This window comes from Ammospiza nelsoni, chromosome Z (assembly GCF_027579445.1).
Source record: "Ammospiza nelsoni isolate bAmmNel1 chromosome Z, bAmmNel1.pri, whole genome shotgun sequence".
NCBI classification, from domain to species: Eukaryota; Metazoa; Chordata; class Aves; order Passeriformes; family Passerellidae; genus Ammospiza; species Ammospiza nelsoni.
Genome location: NC_080669.1, coordinates 70,935,643 through 70,947,060, shown reverse-complemented (window position 1 = coordinate 70,947,060; position 11,418 = coordinate 70,935,643). Strand labels below are relative to the sequence as shown.

The window sequence follows — 11,418 nt, the reverse complement described above, 5'->3', positions numbered from 1 at the left end:
GGAGGAGTAACTAGAGGGTTGGCTGGTGTAAAGTTTTCTGGGTCTCCTAGGAGGTTGGGGGAGAATAGGGACAGAGAGACAAGTAGGGAAAGTATTAGTGCAAATCCTAGAATATCTTTTATAGCATAGTATGGATGGAAGGGGATTTTGTCGCAGTCTGAGGGGATGCCTAGCGGGTTGTTTGATCCTGTTTTGTGGAAGAAGGTGAGAGGGACAAGTGTGAGGCCTACAATGATGAATGGGAAGAGGAAGTGAAGGGCAAAGAATCAAGTCAGTGTGGGGTTATCAACTGAGAATCCACCTCAGGCTCATTTGACTAATGTTTGTCTAATGTAGGGGATACATAGTCCAAAACAGAAATCCAGCTTTTAGACTTTCAAGGTTAGAGTAGGAATCATAAGTTCTGAGAGGTAAAAAGTTTGTTCCTACATCAGTGTTTATGAGTCGTCATGTTCTGTTATTTTAACATCAGAAAACCACCTTCTAAATATCAAATTAATAACATACTTGTATTTCTGTCCTTATATAAAATCCATTAGCCTTTTATTGAACACCACCATCTCTATCGCTCCACATGTCTGAATACATGCCAGACACTGAGCAAAGCTTTCTCTCACTTGTGACAGCCTGAAATTGCTGCCAGCAGATGATACCACTTCCAGAAAGTTATCTGTTCTTCAATAAAGGACCACAGGCTTCTGTCATGCAGCTCTCCCCAGCCACCTCACAGCTACCACAGCCCTGGCAATGCAAAAGCATTCACCAAGAGCAAACTTGAATTTTTTTTTTTTTCCTGTCAAGGGCTGTACTACCTTCAAACCAAAAGCATTCTGCCAACATGCCAGGTAAGCTTTTATAATAGCACCTGAAATACTTTATCTACCAAACCGACTCTGAAGAGTTCATTATCTTTTGTGGCTGAGTTGCTGCAGCAACTGGCCAGAGCACACAACTTAGGACACCAGGTGAGCCTGGTCAGTTTCTACATCCACGCTATAGCACTGCTTGCTTCTTTTACTACTTCTTATGGGTGAAATGTCAATGAATTTTCTGTATCTCCTTTGAACTTGCTGGTTTTGTCTACCACCTTTGGCATTACCTCTCAGAAGGTCAGTGTCTGCAGCATAAAGTATCATTTCTACCTGTGTGAAATATTACCTTAATATAAATTGGTCAATCTGTTTCAAATGTGTATTTGTAAAATTTGGTAAATACTAGCTCTGCATCCACTCAACTCACAGCTTTCAAGATGTTGTAAACCATGGTCCATTTTCCCCTTGGTCTTCTCCACAGTGAGTGGTCCCACAATTTTCAGTCTCTCCTTGCAAAGCAGCGTCTCCATTCCCTTGAAATTTAGCTGCCCTTCTTTTAAGTCTACTATGGATTCCCTCCAAATGTAGAAACCAAAACTGCCCAGTTCTGAAAACATGGGTCCACTGGTCTTACACAGGAGCCAAGTAAGACCACCTGTTTTGTTTGCAAAAATAATAAAAAAAAAACCCACCCAATTTGATACAACTCCAAACTGTGGCAGGATTATAGAAGAACTGTGAAAGATCTGTGCCCTGAGCTCTTATTACAAGTTGCTGAAGCAACATGTTCAGTAACATGTATATTCCAATAATGATTTACAGCACAAATGCATAGATCTGCATTGGAGCTCATCTATCATTTTTCCCTGTAGGAGGATCTGACAAAACTGAGCTTCTTTCCTTAGCACTAATGTTGGGAATAAAGTCAGGTGATACCATTGCTCATTCCATTACCTCTTGTGAATCACCAGGCAGAGCAGTTGGAAGTGGAAGACTGTCCCTGTATGAGGGACCCCATTCTCGAGCAGCGGAAGTCTGTGAAGAGGAAGGACCAACACAATCCCCATCCACTTGTGCTGCTGGGAGACATGAGGTAGAGAATTTCTGCAGGAAGTCAAGCCCAGGAAGAAGGGAGAGGTGGAGGGAAGGTGTTTTATGATTTGTTCTTAATTCTCATTATTACTGATTTTATTGGCAGTAAATTCAAATAATTTCCCAAAACCACAACTGTTTTGACTGCATGTGAGTAACTGCTGAGTGATCTTCCTGTCTTATCTTGATGCAAGATAAGTCAAGATGCAAATCCATTGCATTTTTTCCCTTCTCCTGTAGAAGAGGGGCAAATAATAGAGCAGTTTTGGTGGCTAACCAAGGTCAGCCCACCACAGCCACTCCATGCATTAGCTAATCTCTTGCAATTGTATCCTTTCCAAAGGAAAATAAAAACAAAAATACAGTTTAAAGTCAGACAGTCCATCACAGCATATGAGCAAATGCAAGATGAAGAATTTTTAGTGCAAAATAATAAAACAAAATTGTTTTAAACACACCTAAACACAGCTGTAATCTGATAACATCTTTTTCTAATACACAGATTTAGGACTTTTACTATAAAATACTACATTTCAATCACTGACTAGTTCAGCCATCACGTATCAAGTAATAAAATCCATCCTTTCCTTTCCATGTCTGTAGTTTTATTTTTATTCTGGCTCATAAAAATGCAACCAATTGTCTAGAAAACATAAGAGTTAAGATATTACTTATTCAGCAACAAACTATGATCCAATTTCCTAGTTTGCGTAAATATATATATACACAAATTCTATAACAAAGCTTTCACATTTGTCTGGCATTCTTGCTTTCTGAACATTCCATTCACAACATTTCAGTTTCATTTCACTTTCAATGTGAGTTACAAATATTAATAACAATTATTTCTTCCTTCTTTCTCCCTGAAGCATGGATTTATTATCTAGTCATCTGTGCCATCCTAGTCAATCTCTGCACAATATATGTATTTTATCTTGTTAATGATGCATCTCCATTCTCTACATCTTATTTTCCCACCTTTTTCCAACAATCTGAGTCCTCTTCAGGTTTGTTTTCATTTTCTTAACATCTATTCCCAACTGCTCTAAAGAATACACAACACAAAAATTACAGTGCAAACACCAGAGGTATTTAGCAAGTCTAAATAAGCTTAGCTGTGAAGTATTCAGTTACTGAATAAGCAGCATAACAACTTACATAAACTTACATATCTTACACAGCTAGTTTCTCTGAGCATGTTTATCAGTGATAATAAGCTCCTAAGAATATTAGAGGCAATCACTATCATTCCTATATGATCGTTTCAAATTGCAATCAAATCATCCATGTTCAGATAATGCTTATTAATCCAACAGAAGTGAATCTTTGTGGTTTAGTTTTATGCACAAAATCTTCATGTTTTAAAACATACACATTGAATCAGATTTAAAACTCAGCCAAAGCAGGATTGATTAAAGGAAATTTCAGGAACGCAGTGTTCATACTCCTAAATGGAGTCTCTGTCTCCATACCCAAGAGAGAGTTAATAATTACTTACAAAATCTCTTGTGTTACATGAAGTAGCATTATGGTCATACACACAGCATTTGCTCAGTTGGTTGGCTTGCTATGTATGACAGTCTTGGTGTTTTCAACTCATATCAAATGGAACCCAGGCTTTCTACATTGTCATGATGTGACCTGCTGATCTAAAATAAATACAAAGTACATATCTAATCTGCAGTGTTTGCAAACAACATCATTGTATATTAGTGATAATATAATTCCACTAACACATTTGTTTTCATTCATATTTTATCCCATATTCCTTCTCTTCCATGTTTTTATTATTATTTTATCATTAAGTAATTCAACTATGATCTTAGACCATCCCATTTCAAGGAACTCACAGTTTTAACTGAAATTGACTCAGAGTAATGAGCAAATGTGGTATTGTAGCACATAAAGAAATAGAAATCTCTATCATTCTTGTAGTACTTTCAAATAAAAGTATTAGCTTTTTGTTAACATGGAACAGGATACATAGATTCAATTTCCAGTAGCATTACTTACTTTCTTCCCTCAGCTTGTTTAATTCCTGTATTATATCACTATACACATAGGATAAAAGCTCCTCTTGGGATTTTGTTCCATCCAAATAATCTGAAGAAGAAAAAAGAAGTGTTCATGAGTTCTATGCCAGCTATCTGTAATGGAAATTGGCAAAGTTTTCAGTACTTCTATAGATGCCATCAGAAGAGAAGAAAAAAAAATCAAGAACAGGACCTCCCATTTTCCTCTTCCCCAAACTTGTTTTACATGTAAAAAACCGCAACATAATGGAAAATAATTCTAGTTAATAATTCATTTACAATTTTTTGTGGTACAAACTCTCCAAAAGGGTAATGGTAGTTATGTGAGGACAGTAGAGCAATGGAATAATTTGTCAAAAAGGTCCCTGTGCAGTAGATAATTTCAGGTTCCTCAGTTTCAGCCTTTGAGCAAGTTCCGGAAGAGCACTGCAGCTCTTATTCTTACTGCAGAGCAAGAAGCAGTGTGCTAATGATGAAGAGGCCACCCAACTTCCCTCCCCTTCCCTCTGGCCCCACTTCAGAAGCAGCTAGTCCAAGAGCTGTGTAAGTGTGAACATCACACAAACGTGTGGCACTGCCCCAACAGCTGGCCTAGCTTTGACACTTCTCATGCAAAACTGGTGACTGTAGTGTGGACAGTCAGCACCTAGAAAGTATCTTCAGTTTATTACAAGACTTCACCAGGATTTCAGTTTTGTTCTGAAGAACTCTGCCAGTGCATCAGCTATCATCTCAGAAGCTTCCTATTTAGACGTAAGTGTGTTATCTTGACAAGTTATCTTGTTAAGTGGACTTAATTAGTGATCAGAACATTTCCATTGTTTAACTTCCTAATTTTCATTATTAAATACAAAAATAAAATCCCTATAGGCTTGAAATATAAACTAACAGAAACATCAAAACCTACTAAATGCCACAAAAACACTTGAAGAAAATTTTGTCCCATTTTAAAAAAATCCCACAATTCAACAAAAACTGCACAAGTGCCATACTTAAGCATTTCATAAGTTTAAAATAAAGGATACCATACCAACTTGCATATTTGCATTCTCTTCCAATTCATTTTTATATTTCAAATACATAGGCCACACGTGTCCATCGAAGTACCCTGGTGTATCTGCTGGCTGGTAGACTCTGGTGCTACACAAAAATACATATGCGTTCCCATATAAGTTTTAAATTTTCCCCTAGTGTCAGCTGGTTAAATAACAGCTTTCATCCAAAATAAAAAAGAAAGGCTGGCTGTATTTCTATTGGAGCCAAGGAGGCTCCTCTGTTTTAATTCAGTCTGTGACACGGACTTCTGCTGTCTTTTGCTATCTTACCCATTCCTGCCAATCAAACCACATTTAAGATTAAGATAAAAGATAAGGTAAAAGTTTGGTGGTTTTAATTTTGTAAAAGGTATTGCAGGTAAATTAAACTGTATGGACACTACTACCAAAATACGCTACTTTATGTCTATTTACTAGGTATATAGATTTAAATTTAAGCTTTAAATGACTAGTTGTTTATCTAGACTCTTCCATTCTGGACACCAATGTCTTAGGTGAGTCTAGTGAGAAACCAAGAAAGTGGTATCACCCACAGCCAGCTGAATAGAAGATTTCTTCACTCAGCCAGCAAATTATGACATTATGCACATATATTATTCCAAGCATACAGTATTGCTCCAAATTGAGAGGCAAGTCAGACACTGGCTCAATAATCTAGTTTAGATCCACAGTAAAATTAATGGATCATCTAAACAAAACTGTACACTTAACCCAGACATGAACATTATTACTCTAAGAATAATCATCAATTAACTGTATTTAACCAAGAATAAGAGTGCTTAGTATTTTTTTAACCATTTCTCATTTTAAACATAATTTTACTCAACTATGCAATCAGGAATTAAATAATTTATCAGGACAACAAATTCTCTTTTTAGTGTTTGCAAAGCACTTAATACTTTAATAACCATGTGCTCTAAAATGAAAATCAAACCAAACAAACCTCAAACTAACAAAAAGAGGATAGATGTTCTTAATAGCTTACATTTTGCAAGCACTGAAGAAAAGCTAGCATAAAAGGACCACTTCAGTTCAGGGGGTGCGGTGACTCTTTTTAAACAAGAAGTCAATAATCTTACCTCCTTCTCCTTTTGCACTCTTCATAAGGCAGGGTCAAAAAATATCTTCTATTCCATAGCTCATTAAGGGGCCTAAGATAATAACATATTTAGTTCCCTCTTCAATTTTAGGGTTGTTTTTTATTTACCAGGTTACATATTACTGCTTACTCATAATTGTAAAGGAGAAAGCCTTCAACAATCAAAATATGAACATTTTTCAGATTGTCACAGGTATTCTCTGGCTCTTCTGTCACAACACCTGAGCTTGCTGGGCTTTTCATCCAATTGCGAATACTTGTCACCATTTCATCCATATAGAGGGCATCAAGTACTAGATGAAAACAAAGTTAAATATCCCTTAAAAACAAAGAATAAAAAAATAAAAAGAACCCTAAAGTATCCCTACATTAATCAGTAAGAATCAAATAATTTACATACAAATTTAAACAAAAGGGAACAGGATTATCCCAAAGATTATATCCGTAGTTCTGTGTTTGCTATTGATGTTTTACTGAAACCAAAGCTTGCACCAGGATTGGGGTATTTCTACTGGGTGTAGTCTCTCTGGACTTCATGGCATCTACTATTGTCTGAACAGAATTCACAGCTTTTCACTTCATAACAGAAACTTCAGGGACTGCTCTCCACTTACACAAAACTTATAAAAATTTACTAATCCTGAGATCTCCACCATTTTGTCAATAGTCAGAGGAGGGAGCAGACGCTCAGCATTTTTTGCTTTAGGTTTTTATAAGGTTTATCAGGTGGGCATAGAGAGAGTTAAAGGACCATGGTATACAATGCACAATGTAACATCTTTTTTTTCTGTAGACATGCAAGAATATATTGAGGAAGTATTCAAAGGTAGAAATAAGTTAGCTTTTGGATACCATAACAGCAAACACATTTTTAAAGACCTTTTAAGAGCAGCATTAAACCTGGATATTTGAATAAGAATGTCCATTTTATCTCTCCAGTTTCACATTCCATTTACATGAAGTCTACAAGTTAAGTCAAAGATTGCATAGCTGGTAATGACCACTCTTCAGGTACAACTGAAGGGTCTGACCAATTTTCTCAGCGATACATTTTGTGATCACAAAGTATTATCAGAGATTAGCTATTAAGCAAGCAATTGTTTACAAGTAGGTATGACCTGACACAAAACACTGCCCTAAAGTGGATCTGGATCTACACATCACTAAGAATAAATTGAGCCAGCATTAATCATGAACTTAAAAATATATGTTCTTTATCTTAGATCTCACATCAAATAAAGGTGTCAGGATAAACCCAAGCTTTGACTGACTTGGAAAACCCAATATGAAATCCCATGAGCTCACCAGCCAAAGCAGAAAAAGGAGAGCCATTTCCGAGTGATGAGATTAAACTTATGCCAGTACTGCAAGCCAAGACTTCCAACTGAACAGTACCATTTGCTACTAAACCAGACACAAGTGAAGAAAGAGAGGAGAAGATTCAAAAGAGCAAATGAAAGACCAAGCCCTAGCGTGAGCTATTTACTTGTTAAGCAAGTTTGCTTAAATATGTCAGTGAGCTGAAGGAAATTAAGAGAAGGATTGCTCAGAAACAACCACTTGTTTACTGCCTAGCTCAGAAGGGAAGAGAGCGAGGGGATGGGGTGGAAGAAGTGTTGAAGCTCAGCACAACAACTTCAGTACCATGTTCAAAAGCAGTGCATCAGAATTACTGACCATCATATAGCTTAAATCCACGTTCATCTGTTTCTACTTCAGACTCTGGCTGAAGGAGGAAAAAAATTTAATTTTTTCAAGGTTGCTTTTATGACCATGCTGAGAGATACATACTCTGTTTATAAACGTAAGGGTTTACACTTTTGTATCCAATTAGTTAAATTTATCTGCAACATTAAACTGATGTAAACAACTGTTAAAATACACTACAAAAACTTTATTTAATCTAGACCAACAAACACTCCAAATCATATTACTTAAATTCATTAGAGCTATACTTGAGAAAACTGTGTGTCAAAACATAAGCTGTTTTTCTGTTTTGACTTAGAAGACAAAGAACTACTTATTGTTGTATGTGTGTAGGCTTAAGATAGTATGATTAAACTCATTAGCAAAAGGATCTTGAAAAATTCATCCATGCCTTATATTAAAAGAATGGCAAAGAAGAAAGGAAATTTCTATTGGCTGAGTATATCCAATAGTTTGGCCACTTAAATTTCAGTTACCACAGTGCTCATTTTATGAGTCTTATTAAATTAAATTACTTTAAAATTACTTTAATTTTTATTTTATTAAAGTAATCTTATTAAATTACTTTAAGCAGCACCAATTTTAAAAGTTCACCAACAGGAGAACTGAAAAAATAATTGAGACCTACTCTAGCCTCCTTTTACCTATCAGGTTTTTCCAATAAAACTGTTACCTTAAAGAAGTCATCTTGAGAGATTATATCACAGTTGGGAAGCATATTCTTAAGTTTTTCTGCTAGCGTTGTTTTCCCTCCATTTGTTACACTGTTAAAAACATTGCAAAAAGTTCACCAAGGCAAAATGTAATCTTTTAAACATATGTACAAGCTCACACATACATTTCTGTATAGTTATATGCAAATAAACAATACAACTTCTCCCAAATTTTAGTCACATTAAATACTCTCTACCTCTAGAAATTTTCTGGTATGTTTCATCAGTTTTCAATAATCAGTGCAGTAAATCAAGCAGTGCCAAGAAAGATGCTGCAGATACCTGCACCTAAGGTCTCCAACTGACACAGAACAATTTCTTGAGTTACATGCTATAAAACAACAAGTATATGTTGCATTTGTAATCCAGTTTGAAAAAAAATGTATTCAGAAATAGAAATTATATCACATCATTCTGAGAAGAAGACTAGTCTTAAGCTGTAGAGCAAATTTAATTTTGTATAACTTACCCCCCAAGGCCAATAACCAACACTTTCATAGCTTGTTTTCTCCTCAGTTCTTCCTTTTTCCTGTCAAAAACAACAGCCAGTGAAAAATCTTAATTCAGGAACAAGAAGGCAACTATGGTATTAAGAAATAACAATTATACAGTTAATTTATTTTCTTTCTGTTGTCCATAATTTTTCTTTTTGCAAAGGTACAGTCAGAATCTCAGCTGCTTGTTCTAATGCTAACCAAAAACCTGCAGTATATATACCCCATCTTAAATTCCAAGATTAGAAATTCCAAGGTACTTTATTTTTGACAGTATTTTAATAATTTGAAAGGAAATCTGGGAGACTTGATTCTAACAATGTTGGTATCATACAAGATCCTAAAGAAAAGCACAATCATTAGCTCAAGCCATAACAATATAAAAAAGACTAGGTAAACAGAAGTTGTGGTGGCAAAACAAACAAAATCATTAAGAAAGAAACAAGTGGCATGCTGAGGAGAAAGGCGTTTTATAGTTTCATGAAGACTTGTAACAAAGACTATGTTCAAAAACTCTTTTATGAACCTGGTATCACTGTGTGATTCACCACTCCCTTTCTGAGGGTGTTAACAGCACAGACCACACAAATCCCCTTCCTCTGCCCCACCACAGATTAATCTGAAAGCATTAAAACTACTGCAAGAGCAGTTTAAGCCATTCTAGCTGACTTAGCCCAGGTAGCACTTGATTTTCCCCTGAAAAGATCGAAGAGTAAACTCTAAAGGTTAATTTGTCCACCATATCCCTGCTGCTTCCACCATTTCCCACCAACTCTGAGGCACTGACTGCCTGAACACCTTCAGTACAGTCAGAGCTGCCAGGAGACACAATTACTGCCTTGCCCCAGCTCTCTCCCCCGAACTTTCTTCTGGAATGGGTGTTTGCGGAGTACATAATGAACTATCCAGGAAAAATACTGCAGCTGAAAAACAGTTCTGCAAAAGATAGGGGAAACAATGTTTGTTTTCAGTTTAACACATCAATTTATAACGATTTGCAAACACCCCTTTTTTCACCTGCTCTATCCTCCTAGGTCAAGCTTAAGGAAGTAAGACCTATGACACCTAAGACCTGAAAGGACTGAGCAGGTAAAACCCTCCCTACCTCCAACAAACAAGTATCTATACTGTATTAGGAAAAAGACTGGTACAGGGGATCAGTATGAAAACAAAACCACATTGTTTCTGTGAAAGTAAGCTTTAGACACATGTGGAGCCTGAAACAATATAATCGTCTTGCATTTGGTGCAACGACTGGAAGTTCCACTGTTTCACACATCTGTGATATGATTTTCGCATGCTTTTCCATGAATGGTTACGTTAAACAACCAAAAAAGACATATTGACTAGTCCAAGCCATCATCTGTATGACAGTCATTGCTTTGCAATGGTGCTGCTTATCTACAGTAGTTGGCATTTGTGAGTTTTTTAAGTTGGTACACATTGGTTTTCTAGGAATATTAAAATTTTCAAATTCAGTGATGCATTGAATGCTCATAGTACTGACTAACAATGCAAAGACGGAAGACAGATAACTTTTTCTTAAGAAGTGATGATACTCAGAGTACTTTAAAAATAGGATTAAAAAGTTGTAAATTTCTAAAAATCATCAGTAAGTTTTGTGTTGCAGAAGATTACCCTTTGTCCCACAAAGGGTGTTACGCAACAAACTGGACAAACACGTTCACCTTTGGACTTTAATTTATGTCATTATGCACATGCAAATTAATCCCAGTCTGCGGCAAAAAATACCATCATAAAAAAACACACCAACTCTTCTGCCGCCCTGAGTAGTGTGTAAAACAAATTTCAAAATCAAATTTGTCACAAATGCTGCAACACAGAAATCCTACGCTACTCTAGCTTGAGTCAATTTGTCTCTTTAAATAGAGCACAAACCCCATGGCATCGCTGCAGTCACCCCATTTTTAAGGGCATACCGCGGCAATGCTCCCACGCACGGAGCCACCCCCGGGCGTACCGGACCCGCACCGGGAACGTCTCTCACAGCTGCGGGCCCACACCGCGGGGCTGGCGGAGCTTCTCGGCCGCGCCTCCACCAGTTGCAGTTCCAACACCTTAGCGCCTCCGCAGTTCGCACTTTACTTCAACCACGCCGCGAGGGTGTTAGGAGCACATCCTTCCGCCAGCAGGGTTCCGCGCAGGCGGACCGCCTGCGTCCCGTCACGGAGCTGTGCGGGGCGCGCCCGCCTGCCAGCCGGGGCGGTCCGGCGCACACGACGCCCCAGCCGGCCCGCCGGGAGCAGCCCCCTCGCAGCCGCCAGGACCGCCCGGCCCGGCAGCGCGGCCTGGGCGGCTCCTGCGGCCCGGGCCGAGCGCGGGCGGGGAAGCGGCGGGGCCCTGTCCGCGGCGCGCGCGCTGATTGGTCGCGTGCCGCCCGGCGCCGGCGGGG

General features: G+C 38.0%; 1 protein-coding gene across 3 annotated transcripts; it reads right to left on the bottom strand.

Annotated features, from left to right (window-relative positions):
- Positions 1-2,487: 2,487 nt before the first annotated feature.
- NMRK1 (nicotinamide riboside kinase 1) lies at positions 2,488-11,288 on the bottom strand. 3 transcript variants are annotated; one of them, XM_059491851.1, is made up of 9 exons: positions 10,987-11,288; positions 8,981-9,040; positions 8,472-8,562; positions 7,769-7,817; positions 6,222-6,384; positions 6,072-6,143; positions 4,968-5,077; positions 3,918-4,007; positions 2,488-3,553 (listed from the first exon to the last, which is right to left on the bottom strand). In XM_059491851.1, the coding sequence occupies exons 2-9, from the start codon at positions 9,007-9,009 to the stop codon at positions 3,534-3,536; spliced, it is 624 nt and encodes a 207-aa protein (XP_059347834.1). In that variant the 5' UTR covers positions 9,010-9,040; positions 10,987-11,288; the 3' UTR covers positions 2,488-3,533. The 3 variants fall into 3 exon arrangements, with proteins under 3 accessions (XP_059347834.1, XP_059347835.1, XP_059347833.1); XM_059491852.1 differs by having other exon boundaries at positions 10,998-11,288; XM_059491850.1 differs by having other exon boundaries at positions 10,946-11,287.
- Positions 11,289-11,418: the final 130 nt, after the last annotated feature.

What these genes read in the sequence shown, in the direction of transcription:
- NMRK1 (XM_059491851.1), bottom strand. Translation starts at nt 9,009, where the DNA reads ATGAAAGTGTTGGTTATTGGCCTTGGGGG. An exon ending in TGGATTTAAGCTATATGATG is followed by an intron (nt 6,385 to 7,768) that starts GTCAGTAATTCT and finishes GTTTTCATCTAG; the next exon opens with TACTTGATGCCCTCTATATG. An exon ending in GAGTGCAAAAGGAGAAGGAG is followed by an intron (nt 5,078 to 6,071) that starts GTAAGATTATTG and finishes ATTTTTGTGTAG; the next exon opens with CACCAGAGTCTACCAGCCAG.